Consider the following 27,193-nt stretch of genomic DNA (forward strand, 5'->3'; position numbering starts at 1 on the left):
ACAGGACAGCCCCTTCCCACACAGGTCTGTGCCACTGCTGTCCCACGGTCCCAGGTGGGATCTCAGACTGTGGGACATGCCCTGACCACTGCCTGGAGCTGGGGCTGCGGGTGAGCTCTCCCTGCCAGGAGAAAATGGGCATCTCTGTCCTTGAGTTTGCAGTCAGGCTCCTGTAAAGGCTCTGGGGGCAAACCCAGGAGCTCGCAGAGACCCTCAACGGGCGCACAGGGGATGCAGCGTTTGAATCCCCGGCCATGTGTGCTGGAATTGCATGGTGGGGAGCGTTTTAGTGAAGCCAGAGCACTCACAGGCCTCGGTCCAAGGCGGGCAGAGGCGTTTGCAGGATTCCATAGGGCCCCGCATTCCCCTCCTCATTGCCAGCCACTGCTCCAGCGCTTCCCAAATGGACAAGGAGACAGCCAGGTCATGGCTGAGGGGGTTTCTGTCCATGGCTACCCCGCCAAGTCTGTCCGGTGGCTGTCCCCGCGGATGTCGCTGATCCCCCGCGTGTCCATGTCCCACCGTGTGTCCATGTCCGGCGGAGGGGGCGCGGCCGGACGGGGACGCCGCTGTTGGGGCGCGATCCTGCCTCTGCTCCGGAGGCTCGAGGCCTGGGCCTGCTTTTCTTTTCTCAGTTGTTTTGAGGGTTTTTCCCCTCCTTCTCCGGGGAGCCCGTTTCCAGAGCTCTGTACCCGCTCCATAAAGCGTTCCGCAGTCTGTGCTGAGCTCCGCGCCCTCCGCCTCCCTCTGTGTGCGCCGCGGGTACGGCCGGGCCGGCAACGGCGGGGATGGGCCAGGCCCCGCCCCCGCCCAGGGCTGCCCGCCAGCCGCCTGCCCGCGCCGGGGCCGCTGCTGGGGCGGGACGGGCACAGGCGGGCGGCGGGGCAGCCTGGTGAGCTGAGGCCCCACGAGGCCCCGGGGCGGAGCCGCCGCTGCCGATGGGCTCCGGGTCGCGCAGCCCGGGCCGAGGCGGCCGCTCGGAGCGGGAGCGGGATCGGGAAAAGGACCGGGACCGGGACCGGGACCGGGACCGGGAACGGGACCGGGACCGGGACCGGGAACGGGGCAAGGATAAGGATCGGGACCGGGACCGGGACCGGGAAAGGCGCTCGCGGTCCGGGAGCCACGGGCGGCGATACCGCAGCCGGAGCAAGAGCCGGAGCCGGAGTCGGAGTCGGGGCCGACGCCGGGAGCCGAGCTCGGGGTGAGTGCGCGCCTCGCCCGGAGCGGCCGCGCCGTGGCTGTGCGGAAGCGGGCCCGGGGCAGCGGGGCTGGCGCGCCGGGGCCCGTGCGGCCCCAACCGGCCCTGTCCGCACCGCCGGGCCCGGCCGGGGACGGGAGAGGGAGCTCGGCCCTGCCGGTCTCGTGAAGGGCCGGGGACTCGGGGCGGGCGGGCGGCCCCGAGCGCTGTTCGTGACACCGGCCTGGGGCGGTCGAGATGGGGGGTGCAGGTACCAGGAGTAGTCAGGGGTGGGAGATGCAGATACCGGGGGCGGTCAGGGGTGGGGGTGCAGGTACCGGGGACAGTCAGGGGTGGGGATGCAGGTACCGGGGGCGGTCAGGGGTGGGGGTGCAGGTGGTACCGGGTGCGGTCGGGGGGGGATGCAGGTACCCCTCGCTGTCTCGGTGCTGCCGGTGGCGCCGGTGCTGGGCCGGCCTCACCCGTGCCCGGCACGGCCGTGCCCTCCTCCCGCTGAAGCCCGACTATGCGCCCCCAGCTCGGAGTCCAGCGATGAGAGACAGAAATGGAAAAAGAAGAAAAGAAGCCGCAGCCGGGAGCGGCGCCGTAAGGACCGGAGGAAACAGCGCTCACGGTCCCGCTCACGGTCCCGCTCACGGTCCCGGGGCCGCTCCTCCGGCTCCAGCCCGGAGCGCGGGCGGGACAGGGCAGCGCGGAGCCGGGAGCGGCGTCGCAGGAGAGATGGATCCAAATCCTCCGTGTCCTCCGTCAGCTCCCCCTCGCCACCGCGGCCCCGCGGCCGGGAGGAGCCGGGGCAGCAGCTGAGCCTGCAGGAGCGGCTGAGGCTGAGGGAGGAGAAGAAGAAACAGGCGGCTCTGATGAAGGCCCTGGAGACGCCCGAGGAGAAGCGGGCACGGAGGTTGGCCAAGAAGGAGGCCAAGGAGAGAAAGAAGCGGGAGAAGATGGGCTGGGGTGAGGAGTACATGGGCTACACCAACACCGACAATCCCTTTGGGGACAACAACCTGCTGGGCACGTTCATCTGGAGCAAGGTGAGCTCTGCCCTGGCCCTGCAGCCAAATGAAACAGGCAGGGGCAGCCAGGGGGATCTGTGCCTCAGGTGGGGTCTGTATCCAGGGTGAGGAGACCAGAAGATGGGTGGAGAACGGGAGAGGGTCCTGGAGCTGCTGGGAGCTGCAGGCTGAGTGCTGGGCACCATTTACTGAGTCAGGGATGTGGAGATGGTAATGGAGATGCTGCACTTCTGCTATAGGAATGACAGAGAGCTGGGGGTGTTCAGGGTTAGGGAAAAGAGAAGGCTCTCTGGAGAAGAGGAGGCTCTGGGGAGACATTAGAGCTCCTGCCAGTGGCTACAAAGGCTCCAGGAGAGCTGCAGAGGAACTTGATAAGGGATGGAGGGACAGGACACAGGGAATGGCTTCTGCCAGAGGGCAGGGCTGGATGGGATCTTGGCAATCAGGAATTGTTCCCTGGCAGGGTGGGCAGGCCCTGGCACAGGGTGCCCAGAGCAGCTGGGGCTGCCCCTGCATCCCTGGCAGTGCCCAAGGCCAGGCTGGACAGGGCTGGGAGCAGCCTGGGACAGTGGGAGGTGTCCCTGTCATGGCAGGGGTCGAATGAGATGATCTTTTAGGTCCCTTTCCCTCATGATTCCTGGTACTGTTGTCCTGGCACTCACCTCACCGGGCCGCATGGGCTATGTGGGCTGAGCCTGGGTTTGCTGAGGGGCTCAGGAGTGGTGTTTGAGTGATTTAGGGACTTTCACCAGCATCAGACCTCACTGGAGCACCAGAAACAGGTGAAGGGAGTAGCATTTGTTGGACAGCAAGGGGCAGTGGAGGTCCTTGGGTTCCACAACTCCCCTTGGCCATTCTGTTTAAGGCACTGGAAAAGAAAGGGATCAGCCATCTGGACGAGAAGGACCTGAAGGAGAGGAACAAGCGAATCCAGGAGGACAATCGCCTGGAGCTGCAGAAGGTGGGATAAGATGTCCTTTCCATGTCACTGTCTGACGGAGAGCCCTGGTTCTCACTGGGAAGGCCCCATTTTCTTCTCCTGGGTGTGTCCAGTCTGTAGGATTGTGAGGGCCATAGAACCTTGGCTTCTGCTATTCCAGGATGAGAAACCTCTTCCCTTAGGTTTGAGCCCAGGAGCTCAGGAGGTGCTGAGGAGGACAATACCAGGTTACGACATTGAGGCACTCAGTTGTGCCTGTGTCCCCTGTCTCACACAGGGCTGGCAGGAGCCAAGGCCACTCGGGGACAGGTCATGTCGTGGCTGTGTCCTTGAACAGGGGTCTGTGGTGTCTGCACAGGGGCCCATCCACAGTGGCCTCACAGCTCTGTCACCTGGGCAGGTGAAGCAGCTGCGCCTGGAGCGGGAGCGGGAAAAAGCCATGAGGGAGCAGGAGCTGGAGATGCTGCAGCGGGAGAAGGAGGCAGAGCACTTCAAAACCTGGGAAGAGCAGGAGGACAACTTCCACCTGCAGCAGGCCAAGCTGAGGTAGGTGTGCACCTGCTCAGAGCCAGGCCTGGCAGGGAGCAGAGGATGACACTGCTCACTGTCCCCCACTGTCCCTTCGCCAGGTCTAAGATCCGGATTCGGGATGGGAGGGCAAAACCCATCGATCTTCTGGCCAAGTACATCAGCGCAGAGGACGATGACCTGGCTGTGGAGATGCATGAGCCCTACACCTTCCTCAACGGCTTGACTGTCTCTGACATGGAGGACCTGGTGGAGGACATCCAGGTGCCTGCTCTGCTGGCCTTCTGCCTGGGCTCAGGGCTTCTCTACCAGCTCTGCTCTCCTGCCTCTGGTGTGGAGCAGGTGCCTGATGTATCTTCTGCCTGCAGGTGTACATGGAGCTGGAGCAAGGAAAGAATGTGGACTTCTGGAGGGACATGACCATCATCACAGAGGATGAGATAGCCAAGCTCCGCAAGCTGGAGGCCTCTGGGAAAGGAGGACCAGGTGAGCAGAGCCTGGTGTGGGTGTTGGGGTCACCCTGTGTGCTCAGGCTCAGAAGGGCTCTCTCAGACCTGCTGGATGCAGGCTGTGGCTCTGGCAGCTGTCCCTGGCTGGGGCCCAGCCTCCTGCTGTCAGCAGAAGTGGGATGGGTGCAGCTGGGTGCCTGGACACTGACCGGCTGCCCTCGCCTGTCCAGGGGAGCGTCGGGATGGTGTCAACGCCTCGGTCAGCTCAGATGTACAGTCGGTGTTCAAGGGGAAGACGTACAACCAGCTGCAAGCTCTGTACCAGGGCATCGAGAGCAAGATCCGGGCAGGAGGGCCCAACCTGGACATCGGGTACTGGGAGAGCCTCCTGCAGCAGCTGAAGGCTTACATGGCTCGGGCCAGGTGAGAGCAGAGTGGCAGCAGTGCAGACCCTGCAGTGGGCAAAGCTGGGAAGGCATAAACCCAACTGGAGGAGGAAATAGGGGAGGGTGTTCTGTGTTTTCTGAGATGGCTGATTTCCAAGAGGGGAGCAGGGCAGGACACACAGGCCCTTTTCTGCAGTGGTGATGTTTAGTGAGGTCTCCAAGAAGGAAGTGAACTGGGGCTTATTCAGCCCAAAGCCATCCAAGCCTGGCAGGTTTCTGCCCATGGAGGTGGTGTCAAAGCTTTGGGCAGTGGGAGTGAGGTGGTTCTGCTGGGTAGGACCCAACAGCTCCTCTCCTCTCTCAGGTTGCGGGAGCGGCACCAGGACGTGCTGCGTCAGAAGCTGTACAAGCTGAAGCAGGAGCAGGGTGTGGAGAGCGAACCACTCTTCCCCATCATCAAGCGGGAGCCGGCTTCCCCCAGTGACAGGTGAGCAAACACCTGGGCCTGTCCCCGGGCACAAAGGCAGTCTTGTGCCCTCACCCTTCCCGAGGCAGAGCTCAGGTGAGCAGCCAGCGAGGGTACCATCCCCGTCCAGTCCTCTCTTCTCCCTTCCATGCAGGCTGGATCCCGAGGAGAGCCTGGAGGCACAGCCAGGGCCATCCTCAGAGCCAGAGGCAGAGCAGGACACAGAGGCCAAGGGAGAGGCAGAGGGGGAGGCCGTGCTGATGGAGGAGGATCTGATCCAGCAGAGCCTGGATGATTATGACGCGGGCAAGTACAGCCCCCGGCTGCTGGGCCCCAACGAGCTGCCCTTCGACGCCCACGTGCTGGAGGCTGAGGAGGACACGCACCGGCTGCTGCTCCTGCGCCAGCAGCTCCAGGTGACAGGTGAGCCCCAGGGCAGCTTGCCCAGCATGGGGGTGTGCAGTGCTTTGGGGTGCAGGACTGGAGTGGACACTGCCCTCAGGAAGAGCAAGAGCTGGATCTTAGTCAGGAACCCAGAGCTGGAATGGTGCTCAGGCTGCTGGTGCTCCCTGGGAGACCTCCCTCAATACCACCAAGGTGTTTGGGTGCAGACAGGCAGGAGGGGTGTTTTGGTTGAGTTTTCCAGCACAACTTAGCCCAGTGCCCGGGCAGAGCCCACAGGGCAGCCCATGCATTCCCGTATGCAGTTCTGCATGCTCTGCACAGCAGCTCCTTCTCTCTGTGTGCCTTGGAGCAACATTGCATGGGCCAGGCCTGGCCTGGCACTGCAGAACCTGATGTCCCTTCTCCCCCCCTATAGGTGACGCTTCTGAGAGCACCGATGACATCTTCTTCCGCAAGGCCAAGGAGGGCATGGGCGCGGACGAGGCGCAGTTCAGCGTGGAGATGCCACTCACGGGCAAGGCCTACCTGTGGGCTGACAAGTACCGGCCCCGCAAGCCCCGCTTCTTCAACCGCGTGCACACAGGCTTCGAGTGGAACAAGTACAACCAGACCCACTACGACTTCGACAACCCCCCGCCCAAGATTGTGCAGGGCTATAAGTTCAACATCTTCTACCCCGACCTCATTGACAAGCGCTCGACACCCGAGTACTTCCTGGAGGCCTGCCAGGACAACAAGGACTTCGCCATCCTGCGCTTCCATGCGGGGCCACCCTACGAGGACATCGCCTTCAAGATTGTCAACAGGGAGTGGGAGTATTCCCACCGCCACGGCTTCCGCTGCCAGTTTGCCAATGGCATCTTCCAGCTCTGGTTCCACTTCAAGCGTTACCGGTACCGCCGGTGAGGCTCAGCACCCTCAGACACCTGGCAGGGGCTCATCCCATGGCACAGACACTGCTCTCTGCATGGCCCCAAGGCCCGGCCCAGCGCTGGGCACATTCCTGAGGTTTTTCTCTGTCCTTGCATTTATCATGAAGAACACTGAGACTTTGGTATAAATAAAATAAGGGTTGTTTTAGCCATGAGATCCTGGGCATGGGCACCCCCAGTGCTCCTGCATGACATCACCAGCCAGTGCCACACTGAGAACTCCCCTGGGGACTGGGTAGTGCTTGGGCTGGGTGTCCTCACCCCACCCCACAGAGTCAGCCCCTGTGCTCCTTGGCCCACTCCAGCCTCCTCCCAATCCCAGCATCTCCCTTTACCAGTCCAGCTGCTGCTCCCCAGCTGGAATCACAGGGCCTTTGACTGCACCAGCTCAGCCCTGCCCTGTGTCCTGCTTCATAGAGGGGGCCCATTCCTGGCATGTCCTCCCATGGGATCTGACTTCCCCAGCCTGGGAGCACTGCCACATCCCTCAGTCCTGGCTGGGGCATGGGAGGCTTTAGTGCTGCACGGCGCCTGCTCTGGTGGAGCAGAGGAGAGGCATGCTGGTTGAGATATTTCCTTACAGGGGAAAATCCGGATTCCAGAGCCTGCAGTCCCTCCCACGCCATGCCTTTGAGGCTCTCCCTGCCCTGGGCAAGAAGCAGTTGCAGTCCCCAGTATCCTGTTGATGAGGTGGGAGTTCCTGAGGGCCTCTAATGATGTTCAGATGGGTTTTGGGCACCTTAGGGGCACTTCAGGGTTGAGCTGGGACTGGCTGGTGTTGGTCCCACCAGATGATGACCAAGGGCACAGCCACACTCTTCTGGGATCACCCCACATGGCTCCATCCCCACAAGCTCCCAAACCCCAGGGTGTATGCCTGTTCAGGCAGGCAGGATGAGGTGCTGGTGAGTAGTGCCCAGGAGTGCAGGAAACCTCTGCCCTGGCTTCCCCAAGAGACCATTTCCTACCTGCATCCACTGTCTCCCCAGTACAGGCCCATGGTGCAGGGACTTAGGGGTCTGCCCAGGTCCCCCAGCAGTAGGACAGAGGCAAGCCTGCTGTGCAGGGGCGTCCAAGCCCTTGGGGGCTGCCCCATGGCTCAGGGAAGTTGCCTTGTCCTGCCCCTGGCTCTGCTGCAGAGCCACCATGGATGCTGGTGCTCAGGGGGCTCCTGATCCTGCCCTGGTCACCCACACTTGTGGGGCTTGGCCTGCCTGCAGATGGGGGGGGGACCTGTCCTGCACATGGGTACCCCCTCCCCATCCCGCCGGACATCCCCAGGGCCTGCACCGGACACGTTCCCTGGCCTCTCCTTCCTGGCAGTTATTTCCTGCTGCTCCCTGTGCAGGGGGGGTTTGGGGCTCGGCACAGGAAGTGAGTGAAGGCCTGGCCAGGGAGGAGGAAACGGGGAAAAAAACCCAAACCCCAAAACTGGTGGTTGGTGCTCTCCCTGCTCAGCTGCCAGGCAGAGCCTCCCTCCCCACAGCCCATCCTTTTCCCTCTTGGGCACACACAGAGGTGGGGGAGCTCCCCCAAAACCGTCCCACTGTATCTCCAGCTGGAACAGGGTCCATGTCCTCTTCCAGGCACGGCGTTTCCCTGCACGTCTGACTGCAGGCCCTGGATGGGGCCGCAGGAGCCTGAGCCCCGAGAGCTGCTGCAGCCTCCAGGCATGTGCTGGGGCCAGATCAGAATCTGGATCAGGCTGAAGCCCCTGACGGCTTTTCCCTGACCTGGCTGCTCTCAGTGCTCCTCCCAGTCCTCATCTCCCCCGCGTTTCGGGACAAACAGGGCACGCAGCGGCTCGGCCGGGTGGTGCCCGGGCGGGGCAGTCGGTGGAGCTGCCCCGTGTCCCATCATCCGTGATGGGCTCAGCTCTCCCGGGCACACCCGGCCCCACCTGGGGCAGCAGCGGCTGCCGAGCCCCGCGTTCCGCTGCCGGCGGGGCCGCTCCTGTCCCGGCACTCGGGGCCAGCTGCGATCCAGCTCCACGGGCCTTCCGCCGGGGCTCTCGCTGCCACAATCTTTGCTCCAGCCCAAGGGCTGGTGGGATGATGGGCTCTGCAGTCCCTCACTGCCGAGCCGGGGCCAGGAAAACCTGCCCGGGCATCCAGCTGAGCGCGGAGCCGCTGTGCCCCTTGCTCGCTCGGGGTGTCCCCGCGGACCCAGGCGCTCCCAGCTCCAAGGCCAGGGCCGAGCTCTGCCCTCCTCGGCGGAGCACGAGCAGCAGCGATGGAGGCTGTCGCTCCTGAGAGCATGGGAGGGAGGGAACGCTGCCTGGGGACGTGCCACCCCAGCTGGTCTCGGGTTTGGACAGCGCAGCGACATCCCGAGCTCGGAGCTGCCGGGCTGGGAAAAGCCCCGGGAGGCGAATCCGGCAGGGCAGGGACGGCCGGGGCTGCGGGAGCACCCAGGGACCTCAGCCCTCGGCCACCCCAGCGCCCGGAGCCGCCGCCTCTCCCCGCTCGGGTCCGGGGTGGCTGCGGGGCTCGGGGGGACGCCCCCTCTGTTGGACCCCACCGCGGTGCGGGTCCCGCCGGGGGCGGCACGGCCGGAGCACCCACCCCCGCCTCCCAGGGACTCGCCCGAGTAAACGAGTGAGTAACGGGGCGGGAGCGCAGCCCCGAGCGGACCCAGCCGCGGGTGCCTCCGCCAGGGGGGCTCCAGGCGCCGGCACCGGGGGGGCTGCACCGGGGGGCGCTGCCCGGAGCGGGGGCGATGGGGTCGGGGGCCACCCCCGCCTGAAGGCCCGTCCCGAGCAGGGAGGGAGCGGAGAGGGACGGGGCCGGTTCCGGGGGGCGCGGCGAGCCCGGCCCTTCCCCCGCCCCGCGGCAGACCCGAGCCGAGCCGGGCCGGGCTGAGCCGAGCCGAGCCGAGCCGGGCTGAGCCGAGCCGGGCTGAGCCGAGCCGAGCCGAGCCGGGTGGGTCCCGCCGGCAGCGAGGTAGGGCTCGGGTCCGCGCGGGGAGGGAGGCGTTGGACGGGGGCGAGAGATTCGGGGCCAAGGGACAAAGAGGCCCAAAGGCTGGGATGGACGGACAGAGACGGGGATGGGCGGACAGACCGCCGGGATGGCTCGGCGGGGCTCTGGGGGCTGTGTAGGACGGTCGGGTCTCCAGCGGCTCCCGGGGCGCTCGACTCCTCCAACAGCCCAGAGGATCGGGGGCGTTTCGAGGGAGGGGAAGCGGAGACCCCATCGTGGGGGACGGACACGTGGTGACCCCGCTCCCCCCACTGTCTGTCTGTCTGTCCCTGGACCGAGGGTCCGCGTCAGGAATCTTCGGCGTCCCGTCAGAACCAGGATTTGCTTTCGGGGCTCCCCCGCCGGGACGGGTCCCCCCCGCCTGCCCCCGTGTGCCGCTGGCTCCTCTGGGAAGAGCCGGAGAAGGACGAGGAAAGGCTCAGGAAAGGGCCGGGAAAGGAAGGGTCCATTTCGGGCTATCGGAATGGGCGGCCCAGCAGCCTTGAAGCCCTCGAGATGCCGCGGCGCTGCGAGCGGAGGCAGCCGCGGGGCGGGGGGCCCGGGTGCCCCAGGGCTTCTGCACTCCAGGACACTCGGGCTGATCCTCCAGCCACCGGCTCCCCGGCCCCGGGGCCCTGGAGAATGGGGATGGTGCCAGCTGTTTCCCAGTCAGACAAGAGGTTGGGGACCTCTGCCCTGGGCCACAGCAGGGACAGGGAAAACACCAGCGAGGACAGTTACCATGCCTGGCAGGAACCATCCCGTGTGTCACTGCTTCCCAGAAATGTCCTCTGTCCTGGGAGTCCCTGGGATGTCTCTGCCCTAGGCCAGGCTAACTTCTTCAAGAGATGGTCCTTGTGATTATTGTGGGTCCAGGGAGGAACACTGATGCTCTGCCAAGTCCTCATCCCCATGGCCTTTCCTGTCCTGGATGATGACCTCGACCGTGATTTGATATCCCGAGCCCCAGGCTGGAGGGAGGTGGCAGTGGGACCACACCCATCGCTGACAGGTGACACAGTGTCCCGTGGGACCACCTGCACCAGGGGGAGGAGACAGAAGGGATCGTGCAGGAAGGTCATTGGCCTGGAGAGGACAGCGAGCAGAGAGTGGGATAAATACAAACACAAGGGATAAATGCAGACGCCCTGCAGCATCCTCTGCACGGCTGCCCTGTGGCTCAGCACCACATCCAGGGGCAGAGCCCAGGCCGAGGGAACCATGGGGTGTGGGGGGAGTCACTGCTGTCTGGTTTGGGGGTCCTTTGCTGCTGTGTGGTGCCTGTCCCAGCCCCCACCCCGGCCTGATCTTGCAATCCCTGTCCAGGCCCATGCCCAGTCCTGCCTGGGGGAGCCTGGGGAAGCAGCAGGCTGGGGCAGAAGCTGATAAGGAGCAGCCTACCACACTCCCCATCTGCCTTTCCCTCCCTCCCCTCGGATGTGGCCAGGGCAGGAAGCAGTGCCCAGCAGGGGCAGGACAGCCTTGGTGCATCTGTAGCAGGACTCAAACCTGCCAGGAGCCCCCCACACCCCGCTGCCAGTGCCTCACAGCCTCCAGCAGGACATTTTAGAGCTGGCTCCTCTCCTGTAGGATTTTACCCCAGCACCCCTTGCCAAACCCTTGCTTCCCTGGCACGTCCATTTTTCTGGGTCCAGAACCCAAAACCTGAGCACAGGGGGTCAGTGGGGGCAGTCCCTGGGCTCAGGATTTCTCTTCTGCAGGACCTGCTGTCCCCACATGCATCCTCCTGCAGTGACTGCCTGTGATTGGGGGAAATGGCAAGTGGGGACCCCCAGCCCCACAGGAGCCCCTTCCCAGAGGCAGCATTGGTGTGTTCTTGCACAGAAGAGGTTCCCTCGCTCCCAGCCCTGCAGCTGCTGGGTGGCCCCTTGTAAATATTTGGCTCCCTCTGAGTGCTGTGTCCAGCTGAGGCAGCTCTGCACAGGGGGGTCCCAGTGCTCAGCCCCTGAGCCCAGCTCAGAGTCCCCCCAGCCCCAGGGTTTCTGTCCAGGCCCAGTGAGGTCCAGGCTGTGCTTTTGTCAGGGCAGGAGGTGCAGGGAGGACAGGGAGGGGATGTGGAGAATGGTGGGATTTGGAGCTTCTGGGGCTGCTGCCTCCTTGCCTGGCCAAGGTGCCACTGCAGGGAGACCCCCCCTGCCACTGGACACTATAGGGAGGGGTCATTCCCTGCCCCAGTGAGGCAGCCAAGAGCACCCTGTGGCTGGGAGCACCCAGGTAACAGGGACAGCAGGGGGGCTCTTGGACGCCCGTGAACAGAGGGAGCACCCTGGGACAAGGGGAACATGTTGGGGACAGCACTCAGAGCAGCGTGGGCAGGTGGGTGGCAAGGGACAGCTGGAGTGGGACTGGCACACCAGGCACTCGCGTGGCACCGCTGGGGGGCAGGGGTGACTTTGTCACCTCTCAGAGGACATGGGAAAGGCTGGTGACTCCTCAGGGTCTCAGAATGTCATGCTGAGGCCTCAGCCCGTGTCTGCAGGGCTGACGCCTCTGGGGCTGAGGCAGTCCCTCGGGGAGCAGTGAGAACAAACAGCAGCGAGTTTTCACTCTGGGCTCATGGAAAAAGCCAGGCCCACCCTCACAGTGATTCACCAGCGTGCTCTGCCAGCCCCCCACACAGGACAGGAGAGGGATGGGGCCGAGCCACCACTGCCATCCCTGGCCCCTTTCCCTGCCCCCAGGGCTGCAGGTCCCGGGGCACGGGCAGGGTGCTGGGGCAGGAGCAGGGTGCCGGTGCTCTGTGTGTCCTTATCCCCGTGTGACACCAGGATGAGGCCCCAGAGGATGTTGCAATGCCTGGCCCCATCCCAGCCCGGGCGGGCTGTGGGATCAGCGCCTGCCTCGGGTGTGTGCAGGGACTCCCGGCCCTGTGGCCACCCTCACACCAGGGGCCAGAGAGGGGCTGGCAGTGAGGGGTGTCTGGGTGAGGGACAGGGCATGGGGATCCAGAGCCAGGCCAGTGATGGACCAACAGCCAGGGCAGGCAATGATCAGAGTTGGTGTGAGGTTTGACTTCTGTGAGGGACAGAAGACAGGTGGCAGTGCCACCGTGCACAAGGGAGGAGCACTGCAGTGGGGGCTTTGCAGGGGTGATGTGTTGGGGTAGGGCTGGGCATCCCACTGGGCATTCTACTGGGGCCACTGGGCTGAGGACCATGTCAGCCAGGAGGGTGGGCTGGGGCAAGTGGGGTGGCAAGAACATCCACAGCCTGGAGAAATGGGACCCAGGAGGGCAGGAGGGGTGTGGTCCCTGTGGGACCTGGGTCTGTGCCCCAGGTTGTCCCCACTATTGCCATGTCTGTGTCCTGCCGCACATCATCCCATTTGCAGGCTGGACTAATTTGCAATGCTCACAGCCATGTAGCACCAGGAGTTGGACTTGATGAACCTTGTGGGTGCCTTCCAACTCAGGATATCCCATGATTCTATAATTTTCAGATGCTTCCTGGCCCAAGCAAGGCAGAGTGGCACTGACCAGGCTGTCCACCACCACAGCCATCCCTGTCACACCCTGTCCTGGTGACAAACCCACAGCTCCCACTGTGAGGGATGCCAGGAAGCCAGAGCCGGTCTGTCACCCACACTGGCTGTGGTTTGGACACAGTGCCAGGGTTGCAGCACAGCCTCAAACCTGTACCTCAGGTTTCCCCAGCACACTGGAGGAATGGGGCATCTTCACAATGAGCCAGGGGTTTATGCTCAAGGACGGGCAGAGTGTCAGGATCATGCCCTGGTGCCGCCACTCTGTGCCTGCATCCTTCAGGGTGTGTCCCCCACTGTGATGGAGGGTGATGGCCCAGGGATCTCTGGCTGAGTCCCCCTGGGGCAGGAAGGAGCCAGGCTGTCAATGCTGAGCTTCCCCCAGCACCCTCTGTGCCAGGATTCAGACTCATGGCTGCAGCCCCACGTGGCTCCAGGCCCAGGACAGTTAATCCCAGCAGCTGGAGGGCTGCAGCCCTCGGCACCCTCTGCAGCTGCGCCTGGGGGCAGCATGAGCCAGGTCCCACCCGGGTGTTCTCCTCCATGGGCTGGTGTCCCACCCTGGTGTCCCTCTCCACAGCCCCTGGAGGACCCCATATCTGCAAGCTGAGGATGGATGAAGGGTGGGCCTGGCCATAGGGAGAAGCCCTAAATTCCCTCTGTTCCCCCTGCAGGGCAAGGCGGGATTGGTGCCGGCAGCAGTGGGAGGCTCCAGCCATGGAGCAGAGCCAGGCCGGGGCCTGAGGCTGCTGGAAGGAGCAGGAGGGGGTGCAGGACATGGAGCCCCCCAACAGCAGCACGGCCGGGCGGGCAGCCTCGTGCTTCGGGGTGTTCAACGCCAGCGATGGCCGTGCCAGCGCACAGAACAGCATCGCCTCTCCCTGGTTCTCCACGGCCTTCGGCCTCATCGGCCTCTGCTCCAACCTCTTTGCCCTCTGCGTCCTGGTCAGCTCCTCCCGCAAGCTCTCCAGCCAGGCCCGCTCCTCCTTCCTCATCTTCCTCTGCGGGCTGGTGGTCACAGACTTCATGGGGCTGCTGGTGACAGCCTCGGTCATCATCCCCTACCACTTCACCAAGTTCTCCTGGGCCAAGGTTGACCCTGGCTGCCACCTCTGCAACTTCCTCGGCTTCTCCATGGTCTTCTTCGGGCAGTGCCCGCTGCTGCTGGGGGCCACCATGGCCGGGGAGCGCTTCGTGGGCATCAACCGCCCCTTCTCCCGCTCCACCAGCCTCTCCAAGCGCCGTGCCTGGGCCATCGTGGGGCTGGTGTGGGGCTTCTCCTGCTTGCTGGGACTGCTGCCGCTGTTCGGGCTGGGGCGCTACACGCTGCAGTTCCCCGGCTCCTGGTGCTTCCTCACCCTCCTGCCCGACACTGGCGACGTTGTCTTCTGCCTGCTCTTTGCACTGCTGGGCATCCTCTCCGTGCTGCTCTCCTTTGTCCTCAACACCGTCAGCGTGGTCACGCTCTGCCGCGTCTACCACGACCGCGAGTCGGTGCAGCGGCGCCGGGACAGCGAGGTGGAGATGATGGTGCAGCTCGTGGGCATCATGATCATCGCCACCATCTGCTGGATGCCCCTCCTGGTGAGGCCTCTGTCCTGGTGTGCCCCCTCACCACCCCTCCGTGTCCCTCCTGGCTCTTCATATTCCTCCTGTTCCTCCTTGTGGGGTCTCAGTCTTGGTGTGCTCCCCCCAGTGTCACTTCTGGGGCTTGGTGTCCCCCACCCCTCACAGTGAGGTCCCAGCTTTGGTTGTGTCCTCTCCATGTCCCTGCTAGGGAGGTCCCAGATCTGCAGATGTCTCTTTGGTAAGACTTCCCCTGCTGGTGCCCCCCTGCCACCTCTCTACACCCCGAGTTGGCCCCTGGTGACAGACAGAGCAGTGCCCCAAACCAGGCCAGGACTCCTCCCAGGGGCTCAGTGCCTTGACCTTCATCACTTCCCTATCCTGGAGCAGCTCATGGATCCTCCACTGACACTTTTGTCCCCTTCTCCCCCCAGATCTTCATTGTGCAGATGGTCCTGCAGCACCTGCCTGGCCAGGCCCAGGTGCTGCCCACGGACACGCAGGAGATGCTGCTGATCTACATCCGCATGGTCACCTGGAACCAGATCCTGGACCCCTGGGTGTACATCCTGTTCCGCCGGGCCGTGCTGCAGCGTGTGTACCCCCGGCTGCCCCCCCGGCCCTCCCTCGCCTCCCTCAGCCCCTCCCTGCCCCGCAAGTTCACCGCCGGCTCCGTGCTGCAGTAGCACCAGGGGACGGGCACTGGGCAGGGGGACACGGCCATCCCCCCCTCACCCACGGTGGATCCTCATCACCTGCATCCAGGCCCCTTCCCCCCACAAGCCCGATAGCCAAGGGGCTGTCAGGGGGCTGCTTCCCCCTCCCCGTCCCCAATAAAGCACAGCTGGTGCAGCTCTTGGTGCCTGCTGGGGGTGACCACCCGAGGGGGGCCCAGGGAGGGTACCTGGGGGGAACCCACGCTGCTGACAATCAGAGCAACAGCCCTTCTCCTCCTGTCTCACCTTTAATGAGCCACAGACACTGCCCACCACATTCAGGATTGTGCAAGGGGGATCCTCAGGAAGGTGGGTGGGTTGGGTGCCTTCTGCCCCCTAAGCTAAGGGACGGATCTAGGTGCTGCTCAGGAGGGTGTGGGGGACAGGATGGGGACCTCCACCAGCATCTCAGCCCCAGATGGGGTGGGGACGAGGTGGGAGTGGGGGGAGAGGACAAAAGTGAGGGGCAACATCTGCCCCCCAGCTACTCCTTATCCCCCTTGGGGTGGCAGACAGCTGCCCACACCTCGGCCACAAACTCCTGGGGGAAGGCGAACTCGCCCAGCACCGAGTCCAGCCCCTGGGCAAGCTGGGCCACGCTGGGGCTGCCCTTGGCTGCCTCCACCATCGTCGAGGCTGTTGGGGAGAAGAGGGAGGTCAGGGCCATTGTGAGGGGCTGGGACAGGAGCAGGGGCTGAATCAGGACCTGGAGCTGGAGCAAGGGAAGAGGCAGGAGCTGGGGCAGGAGGAGGAGCTGGGGCAGTGCAGGGGCTGGAAAAGGGGCAGGGGCTAGGGCAGGGTTGGGGTGGGAGTGAGGGTCAGGACAGGTCAGTGCCCCAGGGTAGGGGCAGGGTCAGCTCTGTGTCCAGGCCCCTCCTCACCCAGGTCGCTGTCGCGGATGCCCATGTAACTCTCCAGCAGATCATCCACCCGCCGGGCGGCTTCTTCCTCGGAGGGGCTGGGCTGGGGGCGAGGCGCCCGGGGTGAGTGCCGGGCAGCACAGGGGATGCTGATCCCCATCCTGGCACAGGGTGAGCAGCCACAGGCTCGGGGTGGGGGGCTCGGGGTGGGCCTTACCCCCTCCTCCAGCACGGCCGGGCCCTGCGTCCGCAGCCGCAGCGTTTCCTTCCCGCTGGCCACTCTGCCTTCGCCTGGGGATTTGCCTGTCCGTGTCCGCTGCCCGATCATGTCTGTGCCCCGGGGCGGGGGTGAGGGCACAGGCAGGACCAGGCATCCCCAGCCCCCAGGGGCACTCCAGCATGAGCCGCGTGTGGGACGGGGGGGGGTGTCAGGGACACCCAGGGGTGCAGGGGGGGGATGCTCGTGGTCATGGGGTGCTCATGGATGCTCAGGACAACACTCACAGAGCAAGGGGGTGCCCGTGGGGGCACGAGCAGGTGTAAGGATTCCCATGTGAGTGCCCCAGGGCTGTGGGGTACACACACATAGTGGGGGTGCAGAGGGGTACACACAGGGGCAGTACACCCTGGGAGGCACTCAGTCACTGGGAAGGGCCTGCAGGGCCACAGGGGGCTGGGGACAATCCCAAGGTCCCCAGAGCAAGAGCAGGGGAACCTTCCCAACTCACCAAAGGCTTTTTTCGGCTGGACCAGGCGGAGGGTGAAGGGCTGAGCCCGCGGCAGCTCCCGCAGCATCCGGGCCACCTCGTAGTGCCGGCAGCCCACGATGGTGTGGTCGTTGATGGCCTCGATGCTGTCCCCCACACACACTGTCTGCAGCCGGTTGATGATGCTCCCCTCCTTGATCCTCTGGGGACCACGGTGGGACAGGGACACACGGCACAATGGGACAGCCAGACACAGCCCCCATCCCGACCCACACACAACCACCTCGAGGGTTCCACGCCCTTTGGTAGCCAGGTCTGGCAGGGAAGCCCTCCCAAGCGTCCCTACAGCAGGGGAGATCCCCAGGGCCAGGACAGTCCCAGGGAAGGGCTGGTGTGGGGAGTCAGGGAGGAGCCTGGTCCCAGGGAGAGGATGTGCAGGGGATGTCACCTGCAGGGCCACAGTCCCCAGGGCTGCCCCAGGGAGTTCACCTTGATGAAGGCGTAGCCGGCACCGTTGTCTGTGATGGTGAGGCCAAGCGCGTCCTCTGTCTTGGTCACCTCCACCTCCTTGGTCTCACCCCGGACATGGGCGAAGATGAAATCCTCCAGGCCAATCTGTCCCCCCAGCAACTTCTGCATGTCCACTTTGTGCGTGTTGAGCGTGCAGAAGAGGATCTGCCCCAGGGAACCCCGTCAGCAGGGACTGGGGATGCCCCAGTAGGGCAAGACGTGACGGGGAGCCACAGCCAGCTCAGGGGGACTCAGTCTTATCTGGGCACCGCTAGAACAGAGGGTCCCAGGGACCCCCAGCCTGCCTGGGGACGCTGCACTGCCCCATCCCTGCGCACCTTCCCCCAGCTCCAGGCAGCTGGAATCAGCCAGGAACTGGCAGCCACAGCTCCCTGCCCACATACGGAGGGTAAACTGAAGCACAGAGCCCCCAACCCCTCCCCAGAGGAGCCAATACAACCCTGAGGCCATAACACCCTTGCAGAAAATTTTGGGGACTACATTTGCAAGCATCTGAGGACTTGGGGGAGCACAGGCCACAGACAGCGCCTCAGGGTGGGTGTCCCTGCCTGGGGCACAAAGACCCCGCCCCGGGCCGCAGCCCCTCACCTCGGTGGGCGAGATGTCGAAGACCTCGGCGATTTTGGCGTAGAGCTCCTTGACGTTGGTGAAGCCCTCGATGCGGCCCGTGGGGCTGCCGTGCGCCAGCTGCGTGTGGAACACCAGCCTGGGCCGGGCGCGGGGAGCCCGGGGGGCTGCGGGCCCGGGCGGCTCGGGGGTCCCCGGCTCCTGCCCCACGCCGTTCTCCATAGGGCCGCCCTCGGGGGGCTGCCGGCCGTGCCTGCCCGCCCGCTGCATCCCTGCGGCGCTGCTGAATTATGGATGGGGCTGGCTTCCCGCCGGCCGTAAGGCGATCCCCGCACCCGGGAACCTGAGCCGCTGGTGCAGGTCACCCGCGGGGATCGGGTGAGCTCTGCCACGTAGAAGAGCCCCGGCCCCGAGCCAGCACCATCACATCCCCCCCAGGCGGGGCTGGGGGCTGCAGTGATGGGCTCAGGGCTGCCACCCACGGATCCACCCCAAGAACCAAGCCCGGGATCAGCTCCAGAGCTCCCTCTGAGCACAAACACACAGGGACCAGAGCGGTTTTCTTCCACATTTATTTGCTCCCATCTCCATCCCCAGCCCCGCGGCAGCAGGAGATGGCAAATGGCAGATGCACAGCGCAGGCCCGGCAAGCGAGGGAGGGGTGGGAACACCCCGGTCCCCGGCAGAGCCAGGGCCAGGGCCAGGCCCATGTAGTGCTAAGTAAGAAAATAAGACACTCTCTAATTACACAGTCTGAGATTAATGACAGGCAGTCCCGGGGACACCAAGCCTGACCCCGGTTGCCAGCACAGTGGTCCCACAAGAGCAGGGGGGGCTCAGGCAAAAAGGGCAGGAGGCAAAAGCCAGTGCAGCACACCCAGGGCCCCTGCAAGCAGGAAGGGGTCGGTCACAGCTCCCCTGCTACAGGGTCCCCACCCTAGGACAAGGTGGTCCCAGCTCCCCTCTTACGGGGGTCCCCCACCACGGGAGGGGGTCAGTCCCAGCTCTCCTCTGCTCCCTGCCCCAGGAGGGGGTCACAGTTCCAGCTTCCCTCTGGCCTAAAGAGTTTTATTGCTTTCAGGAGCTCACTGCCTGGTCCCAGATACAGAGGGGAAGGAGGGGAGCCAAGCGGGGTGACAGGGCAGAGGCTGAAGGCACGCATCAAATAAAAGCTGAGGCAGGTGGTGGGAAGGAGCTGCCCTCTGGCCCTTGCAGGGATGGGACCAAGAGCTTCCCAGGGTAGCCAGGGGACAGGAGGCAGCACCAGGACCAAGGGGGTCCCAGTCACCCCCGACTGCCCCCATTTCCCACAGCCCCAGTTCACCCTAGAGGGGTGTGTTCACTCCAGGCCCAAACCCACCAGCGCCTCCCCTGCCCCAGTCAGGCTTCAGGGAGCCCCTGGTTGGCAAGGCAGGGCTGGGGGACCAGGGGAGAGCCAGGGGTGCTCACACCAATGCTGACCCTCTCCCAGCACTGCCCCAGCTGGGCTTTCAGCCCTGTCACCGCTTGTCCCCCAAAGCTCAAGGTCCCTGGAGCTGGTGCAGCCCTGGGTCGGGCCGTCCAGGCTGCAGGAAGGTGCAAGGGGCAGGGGGAGCAGCCAGAGCCCCTGCAGAGACTGTCCCTTGAGAGAGCTCCAAGGGACAGGCCCGGGGTCCAGCCAGGTCCGAGGTCTGAAGGACTGGTCCTCTCACAAGTGTTCACTGAGAAGGGAGAAAAGCACAGCTGAGTCACAGAATCCCACAATGGCTTGGATTGGAAGGGGGCCTAAAGTTCATCCAGCTCATCCCCCTGCCATGGCAGGGACACCTCCCACCGTCCCAGGCTGCTCCCAGCCCTGTCCAGCCTGGCCTTGGGCACTGCCAGAGATCCAGGGGCAGCCCCAGCTGCTCTGGGCACCCTGTGCCAGGGCCTGCCCACCCTGCCAGGGAACAATTCCTGATTGCCAAGATCCCATCCAGCCCTGCCCTCTGGCACTGGGAGCCATTGCCTGGCTCCTGTTCCTGCAGGCCTTGTCCCCAGTCCCTCTGCAGCTCTCCTGGAGCCCCTTCAGGCCCTGCCAGGGGCTCGGAGGTGTCCCTGGAGCCTTCTCTTGTCCAGGTGAGCACCCCCAGCTGTGCCAGGCTGGCTCCAGAGCAGAGGGGCTCCAGCCCTCGGAGCATCTCCATGGGCTTCCCTGGACTTGCTCCAACAGATCAGCACCTTTGGACATGAGGACACCTCCTGAATTCAGGGACTGGGCTTCCCTCTCCCACTGCTCCCTGGAGCAGCTGCACCATCTCTGCCCATCTCTGTGCACACCTTTCCTGCTCAGCTCCCATCACCACCAGCTGGAGCTCAACCCTGCAGTGCCATGGGGACACCTGTGCCACGCTCCCAGCCCTGCACCCACCTGGCAATCCGGGACAGGATCTCCTTGACACGCAGCACCAGCGGCTCGTGCTGCAGGGGGTTGCTCTCGATGGCACTGTGCAGTTTGGCCATGTAGAAGTCCAGGGTGCTCAGCGTGGGGGTCTCCCCAGTGCCTGTGAGGTGACAGCCCAGTGAGCAGGACCAGCAGGTCCCCACCCCATCATGCTCATGTGCTGGGGACTACAGAAGGGATCCCAGCACCAGATGCCATCTCCTGCAGTGGCACAAGCCCAGGAACACAAGGATTTTGGCCAATCTGGGGTGCAGCTGTGAGTGTGACTCCAGAGAAAGAGGGATCCCATCCTGCCCTGTCCCAGGACACTGTCACATCCCTGGGCTTCCTGGACAGCTCCCCATGTGCTGCAGGATGCCACCCCAGCAGCAGAAGGGCAGTTACCACCACCCCACTGCCCCACAGTGCTCCCGTATATGGGATGGGGGACCCCTCAGTGCCAGGCAGGGGTCCCAGCAGTCGGGGGGCCCCACAGCTGCCCCCAGCTCACCGGGGATGGGGAGGGAGGCGAAGCTGGCAGTGAGGGCCTGCCGCACAGACTGGAGCTGCTGCTGCAGGGCCAGGGTCTGCCGCTCCTCCTGCACCAGCTCCTGCTCCAGCTTCTCCTTGGCACAGTTCATGCTCTCCGTGTGCTTCTGCAGGATGGCATTCTGCTCCTCAAACTCCGTGTTCATCTTGCGCAGGCGCCGCAGCTCAGCCTCCCGGGCTGTGGGACAGCACCGTGTCCGTGGGGTCCTGGAGAACCCCCTCATCCCAAACCCAAACCCAAACCCAAACCCTGGGCCACACACGGCTCTAAGATCCCAGCAGCTCTGTGTCCCCAACGCCCAGGCTCCAGCCAGGACCTGCTCCCTCCACACAGGCTTCCCAAGGACCCTCCACAGCCCCTACCCTTGTTTTGGTCCAAGAACTCCTCGGTGAAGATGGGCACATCGAAGGTGGAGAAGGTGTCGCTGCACTCACCAGCCTGAGGGACAAGAGGGAGGGGTTGGGCAGGGCTGGGCCCACCAGAGGGGACCCCAACACCTTGGGGCTGGGCTGAGGAGGGCACCAGGACAGGGTGAGGGCTGGCCCCATCTGGCAAGTGGGGAGGGAGGACGGCTGCGCTCTGCCTCCCACCCCTCCAGGAACCTGGGACTCACAGCCCCAGAACTCCCTCTGCCCACCCACACCTGCAGCCAGGCCAGCAGCGTGATGTGCCTCAGTTTCCCCACACACAAGCAGATCTGACAAAGCCTTACCTTGTGCGGGTGCCCGTTGAGTAGGGTGTTCACACCCACCGTGCCCACGTCCTCTGCAGGGAGGAAGGAGGTCACCCAGGGCCCAGCCTCATGTCCCCAAAAGGCTCTGGCAGCACCTGGCTGGATCCTGGATCCTACAGCCACTGCTCCCACAACCCACCTTTTTTGATCTTTTTCTCCTGGATCTTCTCTGTGCACATTTTGTAGGCCTCTGACTGCTGGTACTCCCGCAGCTCCTTCATGTACTGCTGCTTCTCCCGCTCTGCCTCATCCAGGTACCGCTGTGGTGGGTCACAGACGGGCCTCAGCCTGACCCCACCCAGCCTCCCAGGAGCTGCTGACTGTCCCTGCCCAGCTCCCACTCCCCAGCACTGTGCCCAGCACCTTTCTTGGAGCAAGCTCAGGGGTTTGGGGAGCAGGCTCTGGAGCTGCCCAGCCCTGGAGGGGTCTCCCCTGGGGGCCAGTACCTGCTTCTCTGAGAGCTGCAGTTTGCTCCACTCTGCTCCCAGCATCTTTGTGATCTCTGGGAAGGGCAGGTCGGGGTGCTGCGTGCGGATCTGCTCGCGCCGCTCGTTCAGGAAGCGCACGTAGCCCGTCACGGGGGCTTTGGGGCCGTTGGGAAGGATCTTCTTCCTCTTCTTGCCCTTGGGCCAGCCCCTCTTCTTCACCGGCTGGAGCAGGGACAGCCCATCAGGGATCAGAGCCATTGCAGCAGGGGGACACAGGAGCAGCCCCCAGGCCCACCTGGGCCATGCAGCCCTCAAGGCAAAGTCTGAGCCCTTCCCTGGCCCATGGCCACACGTGGGCTGGTGCAGGGCGAGCAGAGGAGCAGGGACAGCCCCAGGCTGGGCACTTGGGCCCCACTCTCAGGGATGGTGTGAGAAGGGACACGGGCTCTGGCACTCACCTCCTCCTCCGGCTTCTCGCCGCCCACCCGCGCCGACTCTCCCTTCTCCTGTTTGATGGCCACCAGGAAGTTCCCATGCTGAGCCTTGCCCGTGGCGTGTCTGCAGCCAGAGAGCGCCATCAGAGAGGGCTGGGACACCATGGGGACCAACAGTGACACATCCCCCAGCAGCATGAGCTCACACTCACCAGATTCCCCAAACCCCCTGAGTCAAACAGCTCAAACCCAGCACTGTTCATGGAGCCCTTGTTCCCATGAGGGGAGGCTACAGCACAGCCATGGCACTGAAGCAGAGCCCAGCACCTGAGCAGGGCAGCCCTGCACTCTAAAGCTGCCCTGAGGTCTGGGGGCAGCCCTGGGATTCCTCAGGGACATTTGGATGGGGGTTGGCTCTTGGGGTCAGGAAACATTGACAGTCACATCCCTGCCTGTCACCTGGGCTTGGGACACACCTTGGTGGGGAGTCCCAAGGGACTCTGCAAGGGAGCAGGAGCCACAGGGGTTTGGATCCTGGCACCAGGGGCACCACCTGGAAGCATCACTCACACCCCAGGAACCCTGGAGGCAGAGGGTGAGGGCAGGGCGCTGGCTTGAGCTGCTCCAGCCACAACCACCCCAGCAGGTTTGTGCTGCCTGTGACACCTCCCCAGCACCTCGAGTGGCTGCACTGCAGGGCCCAGCCCCTGTTCCCAGGGCACTGCCACGGCTTCGTGGATCAGCAGCTGCTTCAGGCAGAGCCTCCCTGCCCCACTGAGCACCCTGGGTGGGTAAAGCTCCACGCCCCACCACAGCATCACCCTGGGGCTCCTCCTACTGGCTCCATCTCCCATTCACACCCCAGGGTCCTCAAGGCAGCTCCTGCTCTGCTGGAAATGTCCTCACCACATCAGGGGAGCCACAAAGGGCTCCTGAGTATCACCAAGTGATGCTCACTTGGGTTCCAACCAGGTGCCCAGACTTGGGAACCAGCTCAGGGCCAAACACAAGCCCTGGCACAGACATGTGCCAAAAGCCACAGCAATCCCAGCCTGCTCAGGATGCACCTTGGAATTTCCCTTGTGTTTGCCACATCATGTACCTGGAGCAAATCCCAATCCCTGCAGAGACCCCAATCTACTGGTATCCATTTATCACCCAGACAAGCCATCCTTGCAGTTAATTTAGGGGGCTCCTTCCGTGGGCCCCCAGCACAGAGCCTGACAGTGCAGAGGCCCTTGTAGAGAAAGTGGGACAAGTCCCTCCACCAGGATCAGAGGCAAGCAGTGCCCTAGACCCCCACATTCACAAAAAACCCCACAGGAAGGTGTGAGACCACCTCTTCTTCCAGATCCTGGGGAAAAAGAACCCTCTGAGGCTATGCAGGGTCATGGCCAGCCTTTGGCATTATTAGCTGCAAGAGCAATGTTCCCAGTGATGTCCACAGCATCATCACGTTTGCCAGGAACACACTGACACCCTCCAGCACCAGAGATCACCCTCCCCCCATGTGATCCAGATTCCTCGAATGCCTAAGGATGCTTTAAAAAGTAAAGTTATCTCAGGCAAGATTCCTCCTCAGCCAGTTTGCTCTGGCATTCACCTCCCTCCACCTCTGAGGAGCCTCCCCATCCGCCACCCCCGTGTCAGGAGGGCCAAGGACAACTCAGGACAGTACAAATCTCAGAGGATTTCAGCCCTTGCTGATTCTGATCTCCCAATATGCTTAGAATCACAGAATCCTGGAATATCCTGAGCTGGAAAGGACCCTCAGGGATGATCAGTGCAGCCCCTGTGCCTGCACAGGCACCCCAAGAACCCCACCCTGAGCAGCCCTGGGAGCTCCTGGAGCTCTGGCAGCCTTGGCACCATTCCCTGGGGAGCCTGGGCAGTGCCCAGCAGCCTCGGGGGGCAGAACCTTGCCCTGAGCTCCATGCCAAGGCCCGGCCCAGCTCCAGCCCTTGCTGGGCTCCTGTCCCTGTCCCAGAGCAGAGCTCAGCCCCTGCCCCTGTGCCTGCCCTGGGCAGGAGCTGCAGCCCCCGAGGAGCCTCCCCTCAGTCTCCTGGGCTCCAGCTGAACCAGCCAAGTGCCCTCAGCTGCTCCTCAGCCCTTCCCCAGCTCCGTGTCCCTCCTTTGGCCACTCTCCAACAGCTTTGGATCCCTCTGATCTTGTGATGCCCAAAGTGCCCCCAGCACTGGAGGTGAGGCTGCCCCAGGGCAGAGCAGAGTGGGACAATCCCTCCCCAGCACACACAGACCTCCCTCAAGGCTTGGAAGGGGGTGAGTTTCTGCTGCTCTTTCAGCAGGGGCACTGACACACAGCAGAGTGGCCAGAGGAGGTTCTGGCACTTACAGCAGGGCAGCAGGCGGCTGCTTGGTGCTGTGGGCCATGGGCAGGGGTCTCGGTCAGCACCCTGTGGGCAGAGCACAGTTGGCACTGTCATCGGGCAGTGATGCCCCTACCAAAACCCCCCAAGGAGGTGATTCCCTCCTGGGGAAATCACAGAACCTCTCCCCAAATGGTATCTCCTCCCCAGCCAGCCCCTTACTGGCCTCTCACTCACCCCAGCCCCAGGATCCCCACAAGCTCCAGCCCGCTCCCACTGACCCACCCCTCCCTGGGGGTGCCATCACAGCTCCCACGGGCTCCTCCCCCGTGCCCCCCTCCCACCGCGATCCCCAGCACCCCCTGAGCCCTCCCCCGCAGAAACCCCCCCTTCCCGAGACCACCGCCGCCCCAAGAGCTGCATCCCGGGAACACCCCGCGCCCCTCGCACCCCCAGTGCCCCCGGCACCCCTCACCGGCCCTCCCCGTCCCGCCCTCCCTCTTGGGGTCCCATCGCAGCGCCCCAGTGGGCTCGCCCTCAAAACCTGCCCTCAAAACCCGCCCTCTACCCCTGCCTCCCCGAGCCCCCCCAGGAGCGCCCCTTCCACAGGATCCCCCCAGAGGAGCCCCTACTCCCAGAGGATCCTCCCACAGGATCCCCTCACAGGCTACCCCTCCCCAGGAACGCCCCTCCCAGAGTATCCCTTCCCCCCCGCCAGGATCCCCTCACAGGCTCTCCCCCACACGATCTCCCCAGGAGCACCCCTCCCAAAGGACTCCCACAGGATCCCCCCTCCCACAGGATCCTCCCAGAGGATCCCCCCCAGCCCAGGAACGCCCCTCCCAGAGTATCTCCCCCCAGGATCCCCTCACAGGCTCTCCCCCCACAGGATCCCCCCAGGAGCACCCCTCCCAAAGGACTCCCACAGGATCGATCCCCCCCCCCCCCCCCCACAGGATTATCCCCCCTCACAGGATCCCCGTCCGGACCCGCCGCCGCTGCCGCTCACTTGACCACGCCCCTCTATTATTATGCAAACGAGGCTCCCGACGCACCGCCCCCGATTGGCCGCTCGACGCCGACTCGCTGAGCGCAGCCAGACGCGGGTTGGCTGGATGTGATGACGTCAGAGGGAAGCGGCGGAAGGGGGATCGGGGCTGGCGGGCGCGGCGCGCGCGCGCTGCTGGCGGCCCGACCAATCAGCATCCAGCGTGGGGACGAGGAAGTGTTGTGGAGAGGGCAGCGTCTTAAAGGGGCAACGACAAAGAGGAGGGGGCGCATCTCCAGCGGCCCGATGTGGGCAGCGCCTTCAAAGGGCAACGTCATGGCGGGGTCCCTCGGCCGCCGCCCCGTCCCAGTGAGCCCAGTGTGTTCCCATCGCTCCCAGTAACCTCAGTGCCCACCCTGCTCCACCGCTCCCAGCAGCCCCAGTACCCAGCCAGCAGGGGGTACCCATGACACCAGTACTTATCCTAGAGTCCCAGTGCCCCCAGCACTCCCCCAACACTGCTTCCTGTCAGCCCAGTACAGTCCATACTGGTCCCAGTGACTCCATTAAATACACAAGGGGAGGTCCCCCACGACCTCCAGTCTGCTCCTAATGTCTCCAGTATTCACACAGTTGGGGATCCCCATGATGCCTGTGGTCACCACAGAGTCCCAGTGACCCTAATACTCCTCTCTAGAGGGTCTCAGTGCCTCCTGTACTGGTCATACTGGTCCCAGTCACAACACTACCTACTCAACAGGAGCTCCCAGTTGCCCAAGAACCTACACACTACTCCCAGTGACACCAGTATTCACCCAAGAGGGGGTGTCCCATGACTCCAGTAGCCACCCCAGAGTCCCGGTGACCCCAGTCCTCTCCCCCACACTGTCCCCAGTCACCCCAGTATCCCCACACGACTCCTACTAACCCCAGTGCCCATCCAAGCAGGGGGTACCCATGACATCTGCAGTCATCCCAGGGTCCCAGTGACTCCCATCTGACTGGTTCCAGTGCCCACAATCCCTGTACCCCCCACTCCTGCAGACTGACACTCCCCACTTGGTGCATACTGTGGTATGGGGTGACTGGGAGCAGTGTGATGGTGTACTGGGATCACTGGAACTCAGGCAACTGTGAGCATCATGGGGAGCATCCCTCACTTGAATACCGGGGTTGCTGGGAGCAGTGAGGGTGTACTGGTGTCACTGGAATTCTGGGGTGCCTACTGGCAGCATGGGGACCATCACCTTGCTGGGGTGGGTACTGAGGTCACTGGGAGCAGTGTGGAGGTACTGGAATGACTGGGTCATTCCCTTGTGGGTAATGGGACTGTTACAGGCAGCACTGGTGTGACTGGGAGCTGTGTGAGGGCTCTGGGGTCTGTGGTACTGCTGTGGGCAGGGCAGGAGTGACTGGGAGTGTGGGAGTGTTACTGGGATCACTGGGGACAGCACTGGTGTGACTGGGAGCAGTACAGGACAAGTACTGGCGTGACTGGGAGCACTGTGGGGACAGCACTGATGTGACTGGGAGCAGTGTGGGGGTAATACTGGTGTGACTGGGAGCAGTGCCATGGTACTGGTGTGACTGGGAGCAGTACAGGG

At 64.0% G+C, this 27,193-nt stretch overlaps 4 protein-coding genes across 6 annotated transcripts; 2 read left to right on the plus strand and 2 right to left on the minus strand.

Annotated features, from left to right (window-relative positions):
• Positions 1 to 912: 912 nt before the first annotated feature.
• Positions 913 to 6,468, plus strand: CACTIN (cactin, spliceosome C complex subunit). Of its 2 annotated transcripts, none has more exons than XM_066566213.1 (10): positions 913 to 1,204; positions 1,719 to 2,232; positions 3,080 to 3,175; positions 3,555 to 3,700; positions 3,784 to 3,946; positions 4,051 to 4,168; positions 4,362 to 4,554; positions 4,882 to 5,004; positions 5,114 to 5,406; positions 5,804 to 6,468. In XM_066566213.1, exons 1-10 carry the CDS (start codon positions 939 to 941, stop codon positions 6,292 to 6,294), a joined length of 2,403 nt encoding a protein of 800 aa, XP_066422310.1. In that variant the 5' UTR covers positions 913 to 938; the 3' UTR covers positions 6,295 to 6,468. The 2 variants fall into 2 exon arrangements, with proteins under 2 accessions (XP_066422310.1, XP_066422311.1); XM_066566214.1 differs by having other exon boundaries at positions 5,138 to 5,406.
• A 2,739-nt stretch (positions 6,469 to 9,207) lies between these two features.
• TBXA2R (thromboxane A2 receptor) lies at positions 9,208 to 15,116 on the plus strand. The gene is made up of 3 exons (XM_066566513.1): positions 9,208 to 9,262; positions 13,456 to 14,365; positions 14,782 to 15,116. The coding sequence occupies exons 2-3, from the start codon at positions 13,559 to 13,561 to the stop codon at positions 15,031 to 15,033; spliced, it is 1,059 nt and encodes a 352-aa protein (XP_066422610.1). The 5' UTR covers positions 9,208 to 9,262; positions 13,456 to 13,558; the 3' UTR covers positions 15,034 to 15,116.
• A 431-nt stretch (positions 15,117 to 15,547) lies between these two features.
• On the minus strand, positions 15,548 to 17,998 carry GIPC3 (GIPC PDZ domain containing family member 3). The gene is made up of 6 exons (XM_066566371.1): positions 17,750 to 17,998; positions 17,120 to 17,305; positions 16,652 to 16,832; positions 16,141 to 16,253; positions 15,945 to 16,026; positions 15,548 to 15,699 (listed from the first exon to the last, which is right to left on the minus strand). Exons 1-6 carry the CDS (start codon positions 17,996 to 17,998, stop codon positions 15,548 to 15,550), a joined length of 963 nt encoding a protein of 320 aa, XP_066422468.1.
• Positions 17,999 to 18,284: 286 nt separating this feature from the next.
• HMG20B (high mobility group 20B) lies at positions 18,285 to 25,693 on the minus strand. 2 transcript variants are annotated; one of them, XM_066566292.1, is made up of 10 exons: positions 25,591 to 25,693; positions 24,628 to 24,688; positions 22,299 to 22,398; positions 21,859 to 22,062; positions 21,552 to 21,672; positions 21,392 to 21,444; positions 21,042 to 21,117; positions 20,641 to 20,856; positions 20,118 to 20,250; positions 18,285 to 19,428 (listed from the first exon to the last, which is right to left on the minus strand). In XM_066566292.1, the coding sequence occupies exons 2-10, from the start codon at positions 24,663 to 24,665 to the stop codon at positions 19,416 to 19,418; spliced, it is 954 nt and encodes a 317-aa protein (XP_066422389.1). In that variant the 5' UTR covers positions 24,666 to 24,688; positions 25,591 to 25,693; the 3' UTR covers positions 18,285 to 19,415. The 2 variants fall into 2 exon arrangements, with proteins under 2 accessions (XP_066422389.1, XP_066422388.1); XM_066566291.1 differs by having other exon boundaries at positions 25,574 to 25,629.
• Between the last annotated feature and the right edge of the window lie 1,500 nt (positions 25,694 to 27,193).

Source organism: Molothrus aeneus, chromosome 27 (genome assembly GCF_037042795.1).
Source record: "Molothrus aeneus isolate 106 chromosome 27, BPBGC_Maene_1.0, whole genome shotgun sequence".
NCBI classification, from domain to species: domain Eukaryota; kingdom Metazoa; phylum Chordata; class Aves; order Passeriformes; family Icteridae; genus Molothrus; species Molothrus aeneus.